The following is a 23,296-nucleotide window of genomic DNA, read 5'->3' as shown; positions in this document are numbered from 1 at the left end:
TTGGAGTATGCAGCTGTAACTTTACTGTGAAAGTATGCAAGTACTTATACACTTCTTTTTGCAGGCAGGGGGCGTCATAGGTTACACAAGAGTTATTTTGAGTTAGTGGGAAAGTTACAGATTTTTCCTTTATGTTTGCAGTTTCTCATGCTTAGGTAAGCTCTGATTGTTCGAGACATTTTCAACAACAATTCAATTGCTCTGCCTTTTGTTGATAACAGTCAAAAGCATGTCCAGACTAAACAGTACAAAGTTTAACTCACTATAAAAGAGCTGGTCTCAGCATGGTTGTGAAGTTGTTTGCTTCTTCCTCTTTCCAGAGATAACAAGGTTTGCATTTTCTTGCTAACTGCTCAAGACAAAGGGAAGGCTGGCATAATTTCTTACTTCTCTGTTTATCCTGCTTTCCCTGCCTTTGCGTGATTGTACTATTTTGATTTGTATAGGATCATTGTCTATTCTAGTTATAAATGATTCTTCTTTTAATAAAACATCTATACATTGTCTGAAATCATTGGTATTTACTGTGAAGGTATTTATTACTTAAACGTCTTAGTGCCTGACTTATAGGCCGTATTGAGTCTAGCAAGCTCGTGCCTTATCTCATCCTGCAGTGCAATGGGTCCAGCCCTGAGAAAGCACATTGTGATTAGTATCAGAACACACAGACCTATGCTAAAGAAAAACAAAGTGATAAATTTTGAAGATTGCCACGGTCGTTCAAGCTCCTGCGGGTGACTTGGCACGTAGAGCACCGTTTCTGATGCCGTTTGTGCAGGGGTCGCTGGGGGCGAAGCTCCGTGGAGCACAAGCCTCCTTACCGGCGTTCTAAACGCGGTCAGTGCCGCCTCGCTTCGGCGGTAATGCCGTGGGCGCGGCACCAAGATTTGCCAGCAGCAAATTGCCAGTTATCTAGGATTTACTGTCTAGCAGGGGTAGAGGTATCTAGGTGTGAAATGGAGGCAGGTCATTAATCACCTCCTCACTTCCACAAACCTAAAGCAAGTTCAGGAATTCTTAGGCCTAGTCACCTTTGGATTCCCAACTTTACTATGTTGGCTTTCTTAGGTAACCCCTTGTATGGGACAACTAAAAGAGAGGAAGGAAAGCCCTTAGAAGGGGGAGGAGAACAAGAACATGCCTTCTCCCAGCTAAAGATGAGGCTGATAAATGCACCTGCATTGGGGCTACCAGACTTGGCCAAGCCCTTCACTCTGTATATCTCAGAGAGAGGAAAGATGTCTGTAGGTGTGTTAACCCAGCTGGTTGGGTGCTGGCCAAGGCCTGTAGCTTACCTCTCTAAACAGTTGGATGGAGTGGCAAAAGGATGGCCATAATGCTTCTGGGCTCTAGCCACTACTGTTCTCCTTGTGCAGGAAGCTGATAAGCTGACTCTACGGCAGGATCTACCCCACTCTGTGGTCACTTTAACTGACACTAATGGACATTTTTGGCTCTCTAATGTAAGAACACTATGACCCAGCCACGCTCCTTCCAGTCAGTGGAAGGGAAACTGAGCATGACTATGTGGAAGTTATAATGTATATTCTAGCAGACCTGACTTGCATGACCAGCCTTGGACAGATGCAGACTGGGACTTGTATGTAGATGGAAGCAGTTACATGACAGTGCAAGGTGAGCAGCGGGCTGGGTATGCAGTGGTCACCTTAACAGAAACTGTAGAGGCTAAGCCCCTACTCCAGGGAACATCGGCTCAGAAGGCTGAGTTAATTGCCTTGAACAGAGCCTTAGAACTAAGCCAAATAAAAAGTGTAAATATTTACACCAACTCTAAGTACACTTTTCTGACTCTCCAAGTGCACGGGACATTATACAAGGAAAAGGGGCTCTTAATTCTAGGGGAAAGGACATTAAGTATCAGCAAGAGATACTTCAGTTGCTATAGGCAGTGTGGAAACCCCAGAAAGTGGCAATGATGCACTGTCATGGACATCAAAGAGATGCTTCCACCATCACTAAGGGGAACACCAGAGTCAATACTGAGGCAAAGAGGGCTGCCTCCCAGCCATACCAGGTGTTGCGAGCGGCTCCCCTCATCCCATGGGTTCTGGAGTTTATTCCTATCTACTCTCAGGAGGAGAAGGAATGGTTGGCAGCGGAGGGTACCCAGGAAGCAGAGGGAGGATGGATAAAGATGCCAGATGGACGAGTAGCAGTCCCCCAGCTTCTAGGAGCTACTGTGGTAATGGCGATGCACAAGAGCACCTATCTGGAACAGGAGTCTTTGGTGAAGTTGCTGGGCCAGTACTTCTACATCTCTCACCTGGCAGCCCTGGCCAAAACTGTCAGTCAATGGTATATCACCTACAGCCAGTTCAACATGTGCCAAGGACTGATGGTACCCTCGGGAATCCAGTCATATGGAACAACACCCTTTGAGGACTTCCAGGTAGACTTTACTGAAATGCTCAGGTTTAGAGAGAACAAGTACTTGCTGGTGATGGTCTATTAGACTTGAAATAGGTAAAAGCCTTCCCCACTGGGATAGAAAGGACTCTTGAAGTAGCAAAAGTATTGCCCAGAGAAATTGTCTCATGGTTTAAGTTGCTACTCTGGTTTAAATTTGACAATGAGCTAGCCTTCATAACAGTACTAGTGCAAATAATAAGCTAAAGCTTTGAATAACTTATAGGCCTCAAAGCTTACACAAGGTAAAGTACATGAACAGGACCATAAGAACAGAAATTGGTAAACTCTGCCAGGAAGCAAAGCTTAATTGGATACAGGCCTTGCCACTGATGTTGTTTAAAGAGGCTTCTGTCAATCCTCTGCAATTTAGCAGGAATTCTAAAAGAACTGGGAAAAACTAAACTGAACAGACAAAAATCCTAGAGAGAGTAGCAAGGAAAATCTCCACTGGGGCAATTAACTGTGTTCTGTTTAGTCTTTTGTATCTGTACATCCTTTCTCTCTGGGGGATCAAGGGGACCAAGTCTAGGTCCAGAATCAGAACCAGGTCCCCCTGAAACCAAGGTAGAAAGGACTTTACCCATCATCCTGACCACACGCACAGCAGTGAAGGTGAAAGGAATCCTCACCTGGAGTCATCAGAGCTGGCTGAATAGGGCTTACTGCCCCTTGGAAAGGAAAGGTAACTTTTAAGATACTCAACATGCCTTGCTCCAGCCACATACTGAGAACTGGCTGGTCAACACATGGCTGAAGCCTGAGGAAACTCCTCGAGGGACTTGTCTTAATTAGACTTTGACCTTTGGGAAAAGGGGGGGGGATGTCAGAGGGAAAAGTAAAAACTGGTATTTATATTAACCCACCATCATGGTCCTATTAAGGCCTGAGCAGAGAACCCAAGAAGAGTCACAGTCCCTAAAGTGCTAAAAAGTAATTAATATCAGCACCTGCAGAAACAAGCTGATATTGAGACCCCAAATTAAAATATATTGGAGTCTGAAAAGGGGAGAATTAGAGAGGATACCTGAGAAGGGTGAGGTCTAGGAGAACAGGTCTTCTCAAGGAGACCACAAGGATACACCTGCAGGCTCCTCTCCATAGTGACTCAGCTCTTGGGAATTTGTAAACTTAACTAAGTTATGTGAAATCCTGTAGTTCTGGGGCTGGAACATCTCCCTCTTGATTCAAACTGGCCAATGAGAAGGGTACTTATGGGTTGGAACTTTTTGACTGTCAATAAAAAGGGAAAGACGAAGCCAGTCAGGGAGCAGGCCATTTGGAATTCTTCTATGCCGTAAGCTCCTGGCTGGTGAATAAAGCCCTTCCTCTTATAAAAAAGAAAGAAAGAAAGAGATAGAGAGAGGGAGGGAGGGAAAGGAAAAGAAAAGTGAAATAACACATACTGTGCTTTGAACTTCTTTGAAAATAATTTAATTAACAATCTTTAAAATTTTCAAGGCACACCTAAGAGCCTCTCACGGCACACTGGTTGAAAATCACTGGTCTACACAGCTTGGTGGGTGACAGCCAAGTAAAAGATATAAAGTAGGGAGCAATAAGTACTAGAATACAAGTAAACACAATAGGATTTGGAGGATTTATTTCTAAGACATGAGAGAGACAGCAGTAAATGAAAACAAAAAGAGTTCTTACTATACATTCCAGTAGGTGAAAATAGACAATAAACAAATATATACATATAGATGGTGATAAACGTTAAAAAGAAAAATAAAAAAGGCAAAGAGTGATGGATGATGCTATTTTAGATAAATGGGTCAGAAAAAGCCTCCCTGATAAGGAGATACTTGAGTGCAACCCTGAACTAAATGAGAAATCAGCCTTCTAAGGGAAGAACATTCTGAGCAGAGGGAGCAAGATGGTGCTCAGAGCATTCAAAGAAAAGCAACAAGGCCAGGTGGCAGGAGTGTACTGAGACAAAGACTTGGGAGCAGATGAGATCAAAGTGGCAGCTAGAAGCTGGATTATGGAGAGCTTGTAGGCCATGTTGTAGACTTGGAGGATTATTCTGAATAAGATGCAAAGCTACTAGTAGGTATTGAACAGAGAGACATGATCTGAATTACCATTTTAAAAGAGAACAGAGCACAGCAGAAATAGGTAGAGACAGAGATACAGCTGGAGGTCAGTGGGAAGAAATGACTGTGACTTGGACTTGGGTAGCAACGATGGAGATGGTGAGAGGTGTTCACGTTCTGGATGTGTTTTGAAGCTTAGAATACAGGATTTATGAATAGATTGAATGTGGGGTGTGAGAGAAAGTGAGGAGTCAAGGCTGACTACAGGTTTTCAGCCTGGATAATTGCAAGGGTTATAATTTCATAAGATGGAGAAGACTAGGGAAGGACCAGAGTTTTTGCTTGCTTTTTTTCTTTATCTTTCTTTCTTTTTTTTTTTTTTTGGTCATCTGTTCATTTGTTTGGGGTGTGGGAGAAAGATCAAGTATTTGGTTTGATGAGTGTTGATTAGAGATCCAAATAAATCTAGTGAATAGGCAATTAGATATATGAGTCTGGAGTTCAGGGGAAAGTTCCAAGTGGGAGATAAATTTGAGTATAATCCAGCCATCAGCATGGGAGGAGATCACCTACAGAGCAAATGCCAGGAGAAAAGAGGGGAGGAGAGGGAAATGGGGAAGGGGAAAGAGAAAGGAAAAGAAAGAACCAAGCACTGGGAGGCGCCTGTGGCTCAAGGAGTAGGGCGCCGGTCCCATATGCCAGAGGTGGCAGGTTCAAACCTAGCCCCAGCCAAAAAAAAAAAAAAAAAAAAAGAACCAAGCACTGATTCCTGTTACCTCCACCTTTTAAAAACTGGAAAGATGAAGCAGAGCACAGTGGCTCATGCCTATAATCCTAGCACTCGGGGAGGCTGAGGCAGGTGAATCCCAGAGCTCAGAAGTTTTCGACCAGCCTAAGCAAGAATGAGACCTCTTCTGTACTAAAAATAGAAAAACAAGCCAGATGTTGTTGCAGTCCCAACTACTTAGGAGGCTGAGGCAATAGGATCACTTGGCCCAAGAGTTTGAGGTTACTGTGAGCTGTGACTTTACAGCACTTTAGCCTGGGGCAATAGAGTGATGCTCTGTCTAAAAAAAAAAAACTTAGAAAGGTAAGAAGGATCTAGAAAAGTAGACTGAGGAGGAATGGCTTCATGGGTTGGGAAAACAAAACAATGACAAGGTGGAGGTCTACCAGTGCTCAAGGAAGCAAGCAGGCATTTCAGGGAGAAAGATATGGTAAACTGTGTCTAATGGGCAGATGTATAACAAAACCTGAGAATAAACCTTGAATTGGGTAATACAAGTTTATTGGTGACTCTGAGTAAAGCCGTTTGATCAGTGGTCAGAAAATTTTTTCCATAAAAGGCCAAATAGTAACTATTTTAGGTTTGCTGGCCACATGGTCTTTGCTGCAGCTGCTCAGGTCTGCTCTGGTAGCTCTGAAACAGTAATAGGCAGCATATACAGAATGGGTGTGGTTGTGCCAATAAAACTCTAATTGCATAAACACTTACTGGGCCAGATTGGTCCATCGGCCAGAGTTCACTGACTTCTGGTGTGATTGAAGTAGGAAGGAGAAGAAGGAATGACCTTTGCGGAGGTTTGTTGTAATGAAAGGTAGAGAAATCTGAGTGGTAGCTTGCAGTAGCAGCAGGATAAGGGTAGGCATTTCCTTGGGAGAAATAGATATAATAGCCAAGATAAAGTGATGATGTAGATGTTTAGGGCCTCAGGTTGAGGAAAATATCCTACTTACTGTATATCAGAGTGACTTAGAGGCCAGCATTAAACTCCCCCTCAGCTGTACTAGTCTAGGCTTGGTCTCTAGGCCAAGCTGCCTTTACTCTTTTACTACAAGTAAGCCTCCCCAACTTGGCTGCTAACTGAGGGATTTTATATAGCATGACTGAGGAATTTTTTTTAAAAGGATTTCATCTAGGATTCTATTTCTCAGAACTTCTTTAGAGTGATTGCCATACAGTGATTTTTGACTCCCTCCTGAGCAAAAAATTCTAAATTGAATACTGTTCTTTAAAGTCAAAGATTATCTCTACATTTTTATAAATAATAAACCCAGTTTGCTGCCTCCACTGGGCCACTAGTGATATAGTCAGAAGGGATCTGCTTTCTCTCTGCCTTTTCTTATCTACTTCTTTTTCTTATTTTCAGGTTAGAGTAGCCCTTGTGCTTAATTTAAATTAAGGTTATTTTTATTTTACATGTTAGATTTGAAGTAGTAACAAAAAAAGGATAGAAAGCTCCAAAAAAAAGCAACAAAATATTAGCTAATCATGATTACTTTTATTTTTGAGACAGAGTCCCACTATGTCATCCTGGGTAGAGTGCTGTGGCGTCACAGCTCTCAGCAACCTCAAATTCTTGGGCTTAAGCGATTCTCTTGCCTCAGCCTCCTAAGTAGCTGGGACTACAGGCGCCCACCACAATGCCCGGCTATTTTGGGGGGTTGTAGTTGTCATTGTTGTTTAGCTGGCCTGGGCTGGATTCGAACCCACCAGCCCCGGGATATGTGGCTGGCGCCCTAGCCCTGGAGCTACAGGCACCACCCATGACTACTTTTTTAAGGCACTGCACTAAGTGTATTATAATTCATCTTTTTCTTATCCTTATTATGAAAAATTCTAACCCTATATTATAACAATGTAAAAATGAATCTCTTGTACCTGTTGTTACTCAGCTTCAACAATGATCAACTCATTATACTCCCTTAATTGTTTTGAGAGGAAGTTGAAGGAATTATGATTTTTTTTCTGATTGAGGATTCAATCCATGACTACACATTGTGTTTCATCTGTCCTATTTCTTTAAGCTTCTTTAATCTAGAATGGTTCTTTAACCTTTTTGTGTTTTTCATGATACTGAGATTTTTAAGAGTATGTATTTGTTTTCATTTTGATTTGCCTGATTGTTTCTTCATGCTTAGCCTCAGCTAATTCCGTTTAGGCATGAATAACACACAAGTTATGTTATAGATTTTGGCAGTGCTAAGTTTTGTTTTGTTGTGTTCTGTTTTGTTTTGAGATGGGAGTCTCACTTGGGTGATGCTAAGTTTGATTACTTGGTTAAGGTGATAACCAGATTACTCTACTGTAAAGGCATCTTTTCCTACATTTTTAATAATTAAATAATTTGTGGAAAAATAAACATCTCATTCTCCAAGAAACTTTGAACCAATAGTTTTTTCAAGAGACAGGGTCTCTCTGTGTTTGCCCAGGCTAAATTGCAGTAGCCCAATCATCCCTCCAATTCCTTTACTACCTCAGCCTCCCAAGTAGCTGGGACTACATATGAATACCACCACACCCAGCTAGTTTTATTTATTTATTTGTCTTTTTTTATTTGTAGAAATAGGGTCTGTTTTCCAGGCTGGTCTTGAACTCCTGGCCTCAAGCAATCCTCCAACCTTAGCCTCCCAATATGTTGGGATTAGAGGTATACACAACCAGGCCTGTCTATTAAGTCTGATCTATATGTTTCCTCTCCATTTTTTCCTTCTTTGTTTCTTTGCAATTTTTATATTGAAGCAACCAATTCATTTTTCTTGCAGAGTTTCCTACACTTCAGATTTAGCTGATTACATTTTTATAGTATAATTTTTCACTCCCTATGTTCTTTATTTCTGGAAACTAGTGGTTGGATCTAGAAGTTTGATTAGATTCGGGTTCATTTAAGAGATTTTAGTTTTGTTTTGGAGTAAGTTGATATTTGCAAGACTACAATAATATTTTGCTTTTTTTATTAGGAGGCACGTAGCATCTGATTGCCTCTTTTTTATTTGATATCAGCAGCTACTAATTCTCAGTGCCTAGATCCATTAATTTATTAGGATTGCAAAATAAATCTTTTTTGAATTGAGCAATGTAATAGACACACATTTGCACACATGTGTTCATGTAGATACCTTTCTGGGAACAGAGATCTCAACCAACTCTTATCTTTCCTTTAAGTCTTCTCTGTCTCATTACTTGTTCCTTCCTTCTTTTATTTTAAGATCCTCTTTTGTGTGTCTGAAAATAAGATATTTATAGTAAAAGTGGTAGCCCAAATTTATGGTAACAACTTTCCCGGGGGACACAATTATTTTAGAGGAGAGACAAGAATAAATTAAGAGCAAAAGAGCTTTTATAAAAATGAGGCCACTGTACCTGAGTTCAGTATAAATTTAAGTCTAGGTTCTGCTTAAAGAACATTCATATCATGAAGGTGACATTTTACAATTATGAAACATTTGACAAAGCTTAAGAAAAATTAGAACAGGAAGATGAGGAAAAAAACTAACACATGTCCCTAATTTTAAAGTTTTCTGATGAGAATGATAAAAGTATGTCAAGATTCACTCACATGATGCTTATCACAGTGGCTCATGCCTATACTCCCAGCACTCTGGGAGACCAAGGCAGGTAGATTCTGAGCTAGAGCGAGACCCCACCTCTAAAAATAGCTGGGCATTGTGGTGGGCACTTGTAGTCCCAGCTACTTGGGACAGTGAGGCAAGAGAATCCTTTGAGCCCAGAAGTCTGAGGTTGCTATGAGCTATGATGCCATAGTACTCTACTGAGTGTGACAAAGTGAGACTCTGTCTCAAAAAAAAAAAAAGATTCACTCACATGTCTTTAAGAACTTGAATTTTTTGTCTTGTTTCCTTTTTTTTTCATGAAGCACGTATTATATCTTAAGCCATTTCACCAAGGCCATTACATCTTGGGTCAGGCTGGGTGGTTTCATGCCATTTGACTAAGAACCTGGAGCCTCTGACTGACAGTGATAGATCTGACTCCTGGTTTGGGTGTTCTAATGTCTGTCACAACATGAAAGTATTCATTTAACAGAGACAAAACAGAATCAGATTTAGAAAAAAAAAAAAAGACATGTCTAATAGATTGCAAGAGTGGAGAGCTAGTTTCCTCTCATTCAATTAAAGATAAAAATTATTGACACCAAATAAAAGATAGAAATCTGCCACAATTGCTTCCTCTCATCTTGTGGTATGGGGTTGCGAGGGGTTTCTTTTTTGTTTAAATGGCTTCATGAGATAATTCATGAAGCACAGTATACAATTTACATGCATAAAGTACACAATTCAGTGTTCTTAGTGTAGTCATAGGGTTATATAATCTCACAATTTAATTCTAGAACATTCTCATCTTCCCTAAAAGAAACTTTGTTCCCCTAGCTGCCACTTTCTACTCTTTGCATCCTCTGCCCCAGCCCTAAGCAACCACTGACCTTCTTTGTTTCTATAGATTTGCCTATCACGGGTGATTACCTTTTAATTGTCGTTCATGGCCTGTTTCACTGAAATTCTTTTTATTTATTTTACATTATTGTAAGAACAAGAAAAATAAAATAGACCCCCTCAAAAATATGAATAGGCATCACAAAAAAATTGTAGCAAAGTAGCCAAAAAGGTATTGTTAAAACCAATAACAACTAATGGTTTTAAGTAACTAGTCACCAAGCAGTAAAGCTGTGGCAATGACGAACTATGTATCATTTAATAGAGTCAAATGCTAATAATTTTGAATATAAAATTGAAGCAGGCTTGGATTCCAGAAAATTCTTATGCTCACAAGAAAAGTAATATTTGCAATAAGGAAATTTGCAAATTCAATTCCTGACTTCATTGCTCACCAACTGTGTGACTCTGGGCAAGTAACAGAAGATTTATAAACTTTGGTTTCCTCATCTGTAATATGAGAATAATGATGCTGCTAACCGTGTGAAGTTAGAGTGGAAATTAATATATAGAGAGCTTTTAGAACGAAGCCTGGCACATAAGTGCTCAGTATATGATAGTTGTTTCATCACTTTTATTCATCAGAATTCAATTATTCAGGCCAAATCCCAAAATGCAAAAAATTTTGTCAATTGCCTTATGCCACATTTCATTGGTATTTCAAAAAAGTATCCTATCATGAAAGTAATGGATCAGGATCTAAGATCCTGTAATGTAGAGACAGCAAGAATAGCATTGATCAAGTGTAGTTAAGAATCCAGCTGGAAACCAGTCAGTTGCTTTAGAATCATGTGTTCTTTAAATAGTAAAAGTGCTAATTTATTATTCTCAGTTCACACTCATGTAACAGATTTTCCTTTTCTATATTAAAAAGAAAAATTACAGCAGCAATAAAGCTCATACAATGGCATTATATATATCTAATAAAAAATAAAGAACAATGTTAGAGCCTTATAAACCACATATAATCTCTTACACTTGAAATGTGTAACTAAGACCCTAAAGTGTGACTTTTAAATCTGTGACCGTCTGAAATTGTAATTTGGTTTTGTTTTCATAAGTGTAAGGAAGCATAACCACTAATAGGTTCACTACCTTCTCTTCAATTTCAATACAAAATGGCTTTTACTAATAAGACTGATACATTAAATAATGTTGTTCTTGAGTATAATGTATTTTCTGTTCTTTTAAAAAGTGTGGTGATCAGTAGTATTATGTCCCAATCAGATGATTCATGATACACAACATTTTCATACTTGGGAAATGTTAACACATTACAGTCCTTGCTTTGTAACATAAAAGAATTAACCACAGACAACACATTTTCATTTTCCTTTGACCCTTAAGAGGACTTAATTGATCCAGTTTGCATGCAGCCTCATTTTCAGCCTTCAAAGGCCTCTACATTGTCCACCTGTATCTACATTTTCATCCCAAGCTTTACTGCATTTGGCATTGTTTTGTATTTGCATGAAAATACAAATTTTTTTTGCATGACAAGTCATCAGTAATGTTGAAGTTAAATGTCTAACATACCTTGCAATGTCACATGCTGTTAATTCTTACATGATTTTTTTTCTTTTGTTTTCAGTTACTGAAGTTTAAATATGCTTGAAATGTAAAAGTGGCATGAAACTGGAGTGATGCAAGAATATTTATTGTTCCTTTAAGGACTATAATTTTTATCTGGGAAAATTTGGGGGCAATTCCCAACCTTGTCTTCGGATACCAATCCTCAATTATGAATGATGAAAAATTATACTGAACATAGGTGCTGTCAGCAGAGTAATAATTTCTGAAGTGATACTTCTTTTTTCCTGAGGATATATTTTTAGTATATGAATGTAAAGTATAAAATTTGTTCCTGATTTCAGAAATTATTAAATATTTGATTTACTATTTTTTTGTAACACCTCTGTAATGGACATAAAATGAAGTTCCATTACTTTGGTGAAAGTTTCTACCACCCCAAAAAGTAATGAATTACTTACTGAATGATAGCATCAACATTTTAGTACTTAAATGTTTCCTAAATGAACATGTTCACCAGAATGGATGTTGGATCAGGAAGTGCATGAGTATACAAAGAAAATAAATTATTTACACCATTTTATCAATCTCCAAATCTACAAAGGTGTATGACTAATCCACACCAAGACAAGATATACATATCTGAATAAATACCCTTTCTTTCCAAGTAGTCACCTTGCTGGCTGTACATTCCAACCAGCTGCAATTGCCAAAACTGTCTTACAATACTCCTTTTCAAAGTATCTCAGTGTCTTTAGCAAATTCATTGTAATATTTACGTGGTAACAATTCTTTTTCCTTGAGGAGTGATTTTAATTTTTTTTAAGCAGCTGAAAAACCCTCAGGGGCAAATCAGTCAAGTAAGGAGAGTAATCAAGCTGGCAAAGCATTTTAAAAATGATACGTAAATATGAAATTGGTAAGACTTGCATGGTCTGTAGCTGGTAAAATGACTGAACACATTTCCCAAAGAAGAGCCCAACAACCCATTTACATAATAACAGCAGAAGGGGAATAAATGAAATTTTCTTAAGGAGTCTTCCTGGCAAGCTATTCATTTGTATGCTATTCATTTATATGGATAAATTCTAATATATGTATCACTTTTAATCAGCCATATAAAAATAATGGAGTGGTTTATATTTTTAAAGACAGCCATTCTTGCATTATTTTAATCTTATCAGATACTTTAATATAGATCAGAACTGTCATTTTCGTCTTTTGCTGAGTGAATATCAAGTTGATATCCTTTTAGCAATAATTTTAACATATTTTGGTTGACTGCCTCCTGGCTGTTACCAGCTAACTCTGTGATATTGATATGAGACTCAACTTCTCTATGCCTCTGGCTCCTTATGTACAAAATGAGAGCATGGGCATGGGGCTAAATTATCTTTAAAATCTCTTTTGGATAAAAATGAGGTTTTCTTAATTTTTCTTTTTTAAGAGACAGAGTCTTGTTCTGTTGCCCAGGCTGAAGTGCAGTGGCCCAATCATAGCTTATTGTAATCTCTAATTCCTATGCTCAAGCAAGCCTCCTTCCTTAGCCTCACTGGGACTGAGAGTAGCTAAGACTACAGGCATAAGCTACCAAACCTGGATAATTTTTTTATTATTATTTTTTATAGAGACAGATGTCTCACCATGTTGCCCAGGCTGATCTTGAACTCCTGGCCTCAGGAGGTCCTCCCACCTTGGCCTCCTAAAGTTCTGGGATCACAGACATGAGCCACTCTACCCAGCCTGAATAAAAATGCTATAGAATAATTACCAAATGTCTGTGCATGACACTATAATTATCCTATATCATAAATGTACAATGTATTTTACAAGACATCTAGACACTGAGAAGAAAATTAGTTTTTCTAATCAAGTTTTCTCTACCAGATGATGATGACATTTGTATTCATATTTATATTATCTTGTGTGAGTCTCCTAACCTATGAGCTGCTATCATTATCTTCATTTTTCAGATGAAAGACATTGAGGTTCAGAGAGATTCAGCTCCTAGGTTGAGGGACTAGCAAGACGTACAGCCAGGACAAAGGCTCTGGGTTTTCTGCTTCCAATTTAAGACTTTTTTCCTCTATCACCATTATTTGTTACCAGTCTTTTGATTGGGTGACAATTTTTCACATGTGCCGTCAGTCAGAATTTGCACTCCTTGAAAATAAAATTTACCTCTGGTGCCCTCTGGCACCTCTTTAGAGCATCCACTTGCATCACTACAGCTCTGTGCTTTTACAAACTAGTTGTTTTGTCAGCATGAGTGTGACAACAATTAGATGTCCCCTGTTTTTGCCCCATGCCTTTTCTCCTTCACAGTCATTCAATGACAAGCGTAAAAAGAGCTTCATCTTTTCACGAAAATTCCCATTCTACAAGAACAAGGAGCAGAGTGAGCAGGAAACCAGTGATCCAGAACGTAAGTAGATTCTCAAAGATAACGTCACATGCAACACAAGAGAAAAAATTCTTCACGGGCGACACTCATGATGTAGGCTGTCCCATGCCACACGCCTAGGCAAACAACACAGCAGGCAGGCAGGTCAGGTCTACTACTATGACCAGTGTTTGACTGCAGTCTGGATCCTTCCTTTCACATGACTTTTGTTGGCAGAATGCATTGGAGAGAGACTTGGTGAAGCTGGGACTTGCTTCCAACCAGTGTTTATCTGAAACCAGAACTATGTCTGGTTTGCCTTTCTGATCATGCAACTCTCTGGGGCTTAAGACAAATTCTTTTCTGACTAGAAATACTGGATTCCACTGCTACATATATTTTTTGAAATGCTAGCTAATTGGGAACAGCTAAATTACCTTTATTGGTCACTAGCCCATTTGCTCACTCTTTCCCTCCCAACCAATGTTAAATGTGTGCTATGAAGTGAGCTCGTATTGGTAGATACTAAATCTAAGAATTTATTATGAAATTCAGAGAGAATTATTCCTCTACATGGGACATTTCTGTGGCAACATAATTGACAGTGGACAAAAATGGCATTTGCTAAATCTTTTTAATTTTCTTCTTACAATTTTCTACTTAAGCCTTTTAAGTTGCTTTGCAAATCAGAAATTTCCTTCTTGAGTCTCAGCCTAGGAACCTTGGGGTAAGAATCGTTTTCAAAGCAGAGAGAGTGGGATCCAGACTGTTAAGGCAACACGGTCTGTCATGGTAGTATTCATTTCAACTCCACTGACTTCTTCCTTCCTCTTCCGTGGCTGTTCTTCCTCTCTCATTGCTCTCTCTGGGGACTTCCATGCAGGACATCCCCGGATTAGGTGACGACGGTTATGGGACAAAGACTCTGAGTAAGTTTCCAGGAATGGTCACTGTAACTTTTCTTTTCTTTTCCTTTCCTTTTGAGTTTGGCTTTTGTTCCTTTTCTTGAGGGCCTTTCTCTCCTAGCATGCACAAGATACGAGTTTGATTTGTTACTAGCTGTGAATGCTCCTACAAAGTAATTTTCAATCGTTTTGTTCTGCATGTCGGCATTTAAAAGCAGTGTGTCAGGCACTCTAACTTCTGTTGCAATTAACACCATCCCTTTCTGACCATATGTTAAAATCAACATGGTCCTGATGCCCACTGTTGCATCACTTGCTCTGCCGCCTAATAACCACCCAAAGAGCAAGAAACTATGTTGAGAGAAAGGGTGAGCTAAGTGTTCAAGTACAGCAAAGTAGAAATGTATGTTCTTCTACATTTTCACATGGAAATATTTAATGACCTTGCCAAATTTCATAATCGGGTTATATTTTTCTATCAGTAAAGGAGCTATTTTGCAGTCAAAAGGAACATGCATTCTCAAAAAGTAGACATTAAGCTATTTGATCTTCCATGAATAATTCTTTGTTATTAACGTTGATTGATTTTTTTTTTCTGACTTGCGGTGATCCTGTTTGAAACGTTTGTATAATAAACTTTTAGAGATGTATTAATATGTTTTCCTATCAGTGATTTATTAGCTGCATTATATAATCAGGTCTTCATTTTATAATATGGAGTGAAAACTAAAATATACTAAACCTTTATATTTTCTAGTTATTCACATCTTTAATTTGTGTCTCATTGCACTGAGCAATTAAAAAATAATTATCTTATGTATCAATATATTATACTATAATTTTTATTATTTAATTATTAACCCCAATTGTGTAGACACTGATGAAATAAGAACAGATTATTGTGTGTTTTGCAAATGTATCACATGTTCAATTTTTTTGTTTTCTTTATTTTAATTTGACAGCTATGGGCAACATTTTTAGAAGCTGTTTACTTCCTTTGTATAAAACACAATACTGTTGAGCTGGACTTTGTTTTCAAGGACTGTTTCTATAACCCTGTGTAATAATACCATTTATAATTCAGGTTGTTGATTTGGAGGATTTTTTTAGATACATAGAAATATAGAAAAAATATGAACAAGAATACTAATCTCCTTAAAGATGAAAACTTTATTTTTGAGTCACTGTGTGGAAAATAATATGAAATTTTTCTTGAATTAGTGACTGAAATTCAAATACCAATTTCAATGTTGTCTAGGTCACCTCAAATACCACTAGTGAGAATTGTTTTGGAGGGAAAGAAACATTTTTGTTAAAAATGCGCACCACTAAAAAGTAGCTGCTATTGGAGTGTCAAAAATATTAGTCATATTCTTTTAAACCCAAACTGTGCAAATGTTTGCTTACTCTTTAAAAATTAAACAGATTCTAAAAGTAAAATACCCTAATTCAAGATGCTTAAAATAATAATGTACATGAAGATACACCGTTGTTGAATTTGACTTTCATTGCTTTGACTTTCTTTTCAGCAATAAAACAGAAAACAGATTTGCAGATTCATCCACACTTCTTTCCCTAGTGCCCCTTTGCCCTTAGAAAATGTGCCCCCAGATTCATGATTAAATGAAGTTAAATCAGTTCTAGCTAAAGACCAACACAGAGATAAATGGTTTGTGTGAATTTAACCCATGCTTGATTTTCATTAGTTTCATGCTCGTACAGTGTAAAACTAATCTATCCAATTGGCAAGAGTACATAATATCGAACATCCTTCAAAGCACTTCTTTTTACTATTAGAAAATAATGTTATATATTCTTTTCCTTTCTAAAAATATTCAATAGTTGTCACTTTTAAAAAACATTGAAGTTATTGTTAGTGAACTTCAGATAGGTACATGCTTTCCATTTAATTAAAGTGATAACAAAGAAATTGATAAGCTAATGAGTTTATTTTCTACAACTTAACAAGTAATACAGGTGAAAGAAATGATTTTGGAAATAAAACCTGTAATTCTGGCATACAATAATATGCCATATAACAACATAACATACTTCCCTGTTGTTAGCTAGACTGGATGAAAAAACAACTTGGAATACCACTGTACAAGCATGTCTTCAACATGAATTAAAAACATATGTCATGCCAGGACCCAGGCTGGGTTTCAGGCCATTTATTTCCTGACTATTCCATTTCTCCAGAATTCAATGACTATCCAAGCAAGGATCTTAAAATAAAAATAGGGAAATGTTAAACTAATTCATAAAACATTTCTTAGTGACTTGTTTCTTCCTCCAACATTTTCTACTCACTCAGTAAAGCAGAAAAGATTCTCAAGAATCTCTTTTCAGCCTAATAATTAGTTTAAGATATACTTAAGAAGAAATACAATTCAAGGGATTCCAAATACCAATTGGCAATTTGAAATACAATGCTTCTGCAAAATGCTTGGAGGCTAAAACAGAGAAGCAAAAAGGCCTACCAAAAAAAAAAAACAAAACCCAGTATCTACACACCAGGAGCTCCTGAATTTATAGTCAAGAAAACAGTCAAGACACCTTGTCTTTATTACACAAATTTGGGAAATCAGAACCATGTGACTAGTATTTATAAAAAGAAAATTGCCTAGGTTGACATTACACATTTTTTTTTAATTAAAGATACTTTTCTCAGTTTTTCAAAAAGAAGAAACAACTATCAAGCAGCAGATTCCTGTAAAATGAAGATAAAGTTTTCATCTTCTTTATCTGATCTGAGTTTTCTTAAGGCAGTCTCGTCTGCAGCCTCCTACTTGCCTTTGCTCACATTTCTAATAGCCTTGCATGAGTATACTCCTTTCAGTCCTGGCTGCTCTCCAATGCTTGGTATCTCTTTAATTTGCTGTGCTGTTCTTGCAGAACATGTTTCTTCTAATGCCAGCGATAGCGAAAGTAGCTACCGTAAGTTACTGCTTTGGTTTGCGGTTTTCTTTGCAATTGTCCCCATTGCCTGTGGTGGTCATTTCAGATTTTTGTTGTTGTTGTTGTTTTTTAATTGCTGCCTTTTATCATCCTTATCCAAAGCAAATGGCTTGAAATGAAATCATCATTTGATGTAGAAAGATAAAAAAGACGCCAGGGCCATCAGTGGGCCCTTCTGTGATTTGCACTGGCAGTAGCCGTCTTGCCAATAAACAATTCCAGCCTCATTTAGTTGTGATCCAGGGATTCAGTTCTCACAGGGAAGGCATATGAAAAGTTCAGCATGGTGAATTTTGACATTCTAACCACACACACCCCAAATTAATTTAAACTCCTTGAAGAAGAGTTGAAAATTCATCATGCTTTAATTTTCCTTTTCATTTTGCCTTTTCCTTTCTGCTCTTAACTTCTCTTTACAAAAGAAATCTTTATCAATGACCGTGTTCCTTTTAAATTGGGCGTAAATCTTTTACTTCACTTTCTCTTTGGTTGATCTTTAAGGTAGATACTATAATATATCTAACTTTATTTTTGCAATTATTAGGAAAGTGATGAAAAAGGTTTCAGCCTCTAATGTTGAAGGAACTTAAATTTTTTTTTTTTTTTAAATAAACACTCTTGTTGGGTCAGAAAACTTAATTGAAAAGGTACATATCTTTTTAAAAATTATTTCTGGTTTCTATTTGGTCACTTGAAGCCATTTGCTTAATGTATGAAAATATTCACCAAACATATCCTTTTGATTAGTTCTCGTGGTTTCTCACCACCTCCTTACTGTTTTTTGGTCTAACCTAGGTACAAATTATTACTGGGATCCTTACAGCTTCTATAATAATATTAATATGTATTCCTTAGTGAAGTAGGTTACCCAAAAAGCAGTTGCCATAGGTATTAGAAAATTAGAGGCCCAATGCATATTACCTGCAGAAATTGGTATTATCTTTTACTTGAATATTGCATTAATGGAAATATGGGATTATTTAGGGTTCCTGCCCATTATAGCCTGGTACTTTACAAAACCATGCTTTTATGAAGTGGAGTGCCAAACAGTGTTCATGTAGTAAGACAAGTAATTTGGATTTTGAGAAAGTCTTAGGAGAATCATTTTTGTGGCAGGTAGGAAAAAGACACCAAAGAGGAAAAATGGCAATAGAAAAAAAAATACACACAAAAAAAAACATCGCAGCTGGAGGTGGTGCCAAAGGGGGAAAATGATACAGTCCAAAGAATAAAATGACAAGAACTGAAATAAGATACCCTTGATCAATCATATAATATTAGAACCACCTAATATTATCCATATCCACTTTCTTACTGATGAAAGTCTTATTGATAGAAAGACTTCCATCAATTGATGGAAAGATTTAAAGTGTTCCTTTTCTCTACATGGTCCTTACATTTTTACATTCTTCCTACTCCTATAATTTTATGATTATCCTAACTTCAGAAAAATTTCTTCTCACCCCTTTTCATTTGATTTTAAAACAAGAACCCAGGCCAAAAAAAAAAAAATCACCAAAGCTTGTGTTCCTGACACCTGAGTTGCCCTCAATTTAATATGAAGAAAAATATAACTTATTTGTTGGGTCTCATGAAAACCAGAGATATTAGTTTCATTGATGTTCAGCTTTTAATTTTCAAGTATTATACTTCCATCCAGCATTCACAGATACAGAAAAGGAAAAATCATGCTTTGTTAATCTTTTATATAGAAAATACATGCTGTACAAGAAACACTTTTGTAGAGTATTCTAGAAGTTCCCCTTTTGTGGAAATATTTTTCCCAGAACTATTAAGTTATAAAAATTGAGCCAAGGCTTTCAGCTCCTTTTCAAGTTTTTGAAATGATGCTCTAAGACATCAATAATTCTTTTCACTCTCAAAGAGTAGGTGCACATAAATGTTTACTGAGTGAATAAAGGAAACACTTGCAAGCATCTTGAATTCTCTGTGAGAAGAGAGAGGAGCTAGAACTGGATTCTGTGATATTAATAGGACAAATGTGGAGTCAAATAATCTATATTTGTTTGGGCCTCATCTGAGGTTATAGAAGGCCAGCCACACGTTGTTTTTTTTTTTCTTTATAATGAACAAAAGTAATAAGGATGTTCATCACAGCTCAGAGGAAAGAAATCACATTTCTTTTTCCAGGATGGGAATACAAAAAATTCTGAAGGAATATTTATTTATTCATTTGGCATCTACTATAGGCCATGTCTTCATAGATACCATGAGACTTAATGTGAATATGAATTAACTCTGGATCTCAGCACACGTATAGTAGAAAGAGATTAATAAATGAAAAGGTGTACTAAGTTTCACAGGTACTAAAATAGAAATCTGGCTCAAGAATAGTGGGACCATCAGATGTAGTTTCAGAGAAGAAGCAGATTTGAGCTGAGCTTTGGAAAGGTGAGGAACTTGCCTGTTAGATAAAATGAGGAAGTAACCTTTCAGAATGGGCAATGGCACAACAAAAGACACTGAGGCTTGGGACAACATGTTTTCCAGAAAGTACCGAATTTGAAATCAGAGTAGACTGTATTTTTCTAGGGAATTTTTGGCTTTTGCTATAATCATGACCAATTTGATGTCTTGTGAATAGCAGTGTAAACAAATACAGAAGTAAAAAACTTTTTTCTCCAATATCTAGTGGAAAAAAAAAAAAGACTTTTTTCACCAATATTTTAGTCCTAGAACTATTCCACATCCACTCTAGGGACAAAAATGGCTTTTAAAAATATCAGGAGTTAGAAAAAAAGATCCAGGCCACCGCGTTTCATAATCTAGAGTACACCATTCACATTGTGGCCAGGAGTTACATATAATGGCAACCTTGCTTGAAAGGCTCATGTATCTCCTGTAATACATCTGCATGCACATAGATTCACTCAAACCTCAATTTCTAAAAAATAGCTCAGATCTTTGCTGCATCATCTCAACTATAATAGAATAATTTTTCCAAGCCCAACTATATTGAGCAATATGTAATAGCTGAAACTGTAGTTAAAGGGCATACTGTCTAATTCTGCAAAGTGCCACCTCAAAACTATCTTAATGATGGGCTAATTCCAGATTTCTGTCAATAAGGTAGGAAAATGAAAGCTTGCATTTTCACCTGTTTGGTATTATACCCTTCTATTTGGAGGAGATAGATAACACCAGCAGGTATAAATGGGGACTGTGGACATCTCTAAAGTCTCCTCAAAGTGAGGGAAAGCTCTTTATGTCACCATGGATGTGTGGTAGCTGATGATTAACCCATTCATGCTCTTCAGTTAAGTAGAATTTTCGAACAAGGATCTTGAAGAAATAATTTGAATGAAATTGAGGTGTCGAGATCAGGAGACCCAAAACTTCTTCTCCAGAGTCAGTCAAAATGGTGCCTCTTCTTCTGCTTAATCCACCCTTCTTAGCTATAGAAAGCTTAGATGTCTTTGAAAACAGTCTGTCATTACATCTATTATCTCATTTGATTTCTGCAACAAAAGTATTTGATACATTTTACATTAATAGCCCCCGTGTCATATGAGGAACCTGAAGCTCCAAGAGGCTACATGTTTCACTAATACGTGGAAATACTGCAAGTCAACCAAGACCCTTAAATTCTGAATCCCATATATATTTTTTGCTTTTCCCTATAGTTTTCAATCCAAGCCTCTTGACATTAACATTTTATCTAGTATATTTTAACCATTCCATAAAAGTTATACAAACATTTATACAGCTTTAACTATGTACTAAGCCTGAACTAAATGCTGTATGCATTATTAACTAATTTAATCTTCTGAACATCTTTTGGAGATACTGAGCCACTAGTTTATGATGTGACCTTGAAGAAATTACTCAAAGCCTTTAAACCTTTCCTATGCAAAATGAGTAGCTTGGATTAGAACAAAGATGGCAAATAGGTTCTAATGAAGATTCCATCTTTAACCAATTGGCAATAGCTGCCTGGAAAATTGTAGTGAAAATAGTGTGAGGCCACATTGAGGCTCAGCAGGATTGCGGGAGAGGAGAGTAACAGCGCTTGCTACAGACTTGCCATCTCTGAAGCCCTAGATTCCAAACCCTTCCTCAGCACAAGCATTCTATGGCTCCGAGAACCTAATTTGTTCTTAATAATCATCATGCGCATGCACTGAAACCTAAGTTTAGAACATTAACTGTACTGCCACTGGTTTTCACTTCCTTCATCTCTCTTTTCTAGTTTCTAAGAATTCCTAAAGGACACCAAGTTGCTTTTCTCTTGCATGAAGGCATATTAGGGTCCCTCATTGGATTTGCTTCCAGTTTAAACACAGAGTGTTTTGTGGAGACTGTAATACAGTCTTCTGCCAAGATTCTGGCAGCTGCAGGCATCCACATACAGCTCCGCTCTGCTCTCCCACTTTCAGCCATGCCGTTGCCAAAACAAGACCAAGAAATAGTTTGTACCTTTTTGGCAGCTGTTATTTCTGAGTGCCAGCCTCTTCAGAGCGAAAAATAGAAAAACTTCAAAGGATGACTATTTTATGGAGGTGACACAGCAGCATTCAAAAAAAAAGAGCTGATATTTAGAGCTGGAACACCTGATGACTTTTCAGTGACTCTGACCTGGTTTCAGCTCCTGTCTCTACCCCCACATTCCCACGTCCATTTGTGAGTAATACCTCTAGGCCCCAGCCCCACAGAGAATTCTACTTCTTTTACCTTTTGCAATAAACTCAACAAGACTCAAAATTAAAAAAAAAAAAAAAAAGGTAGTATTAGATCTTGACAACACCCCTTACAAGCTAAGGAAAGAGGCAGGCCTCACTAACATCTCAAGTGTCAGCTTCTTCATTTGTAAAATGGGAATCATTAAAGTACCTACCTCAAACAATAGCCGTGAAAAAATAAAAGCCAACGATGTGAAAGCCCTGCAAAGTGCCCCACAGGCATGAATCTTCATTCCTTCATTGCTGTAACATTTTTTCTCCCCTTCTGTCCCCTTCCTATTACCCACAGGGCTTTCCCTTCTTGAACATGTAAGTAAAATTTGGTTGAAGGTACTGAAATCACAGCAATTACATAACGCCTACATGCACAGATTCCCCATAGGCTTCCTCAGTATCACAGGGTACTTGATTGTCACACGGCCTTGAGAATTGGGATGGCTGTGACATAGGGGATGCTGGCATTGCTATCTGCCAACACTATTGCTCTGCACTATTGTACTGAAATCACAGCAATTACATAACGCCTACATGCACAGATTCCCCACAGGCTTCCTCAGTATCACAGGGTACCTGATTGTCACAGGGCCTTGAGAATTGGGATGGCTGTGACATGAGGGATGCTGGCATTGCTATCTGCCAACACTATTGCTCTGAACCAGCACCAGTACCTTTCATAGAGAAATAAATCAAAGGGCAATGGATAAACAAAGAGCTACCAAACTCTAATGAAATGAATCAAAGCTACACTTTGCTCTGGTTTTCTGAATTACAAATCATACATACTGACATCAAATAGCTTATTTAAGATTTGTCTTGAGAATGTTCCACCAGAATGGTTTACAAGGCCCCTGCAAAGAGATTTCTACGGAAGCATGATGTGTTAAATTTATTTAGAGAAAAACCACATTTTCCAAAGTGAACTGCCATATTGATAAAAACACAAAGTAGAACCTACCTTTGATCTCATTGCTTATCCTGTTTCCCATGACTGAGATCAGAGAGCAAATTGGCTTTCTTTACAGTAAGCATCTAACTGGGCCCTGGGGGTACAGGGATGAATGAAATGCTGTCCTTGCCTTTATGGTGCTCCCAGTATAATGTGCGGGTGCAAGTATCACC

At 37.7% G+C, this 23,296-nt stretch overlaps 1 protein-coding gene across 22 annotated transcripts in view; it reads left to right on the top strand.

Annotated features, from left to right (window-relative positions):
* DLG2 (discs large MAGUK scaffold protein 2) overlaps positions 1–23,296 on the top strand; it is a 2,435,891-nt gene that overhangs the window by 2,392,508 nt on the left and 20,087 nt on the right. For 9 of the 22 annotated variants that reach the window (XM_053560228.1, XM_053560233.1, XM_053560229.1 and 6 more), the window contains 2 exons: positions 13,557–13,656; positions 17,415–17,456. In XM_053560228.1, the coding sequence (XP_053416203.1) occupies positions 13,557–13,656; positions 17,415–17,456 (142 nt within the window). Of the gene's footprint in view, positions 1–13,556; positions 13,657–14,497; positions 14,544–17,414; positions 17,457–23,296 lie in introns of all 22 variants that reach the window. The other 13 variants (XM_053560234.1, XM_053560247.1, XM_053560243.1 and 10 more) reach the window with 3 other exon arrangements.

This window comes from Nycticebus coucang, chromosome 14 (genome assembly GCF_027406575.1).
Source record: "Nycticebus coucang isolate mNycCou1 chromosome 14, mNycCou1.pri, whole genome shotgun sequence".
NCBI classification, from domain to species: domain Eukaryota; kingdom Metazoa; phylum Chordata; class Mammalia; order Primates; family Lorisidae; genus Nycticebus; species Nycticebus coucang.
The sequence above is the reverse complement of the archived record's forward strand: the minus strand, read 5'-3'. Positions and strand labels throughout refer to the sequence as shown.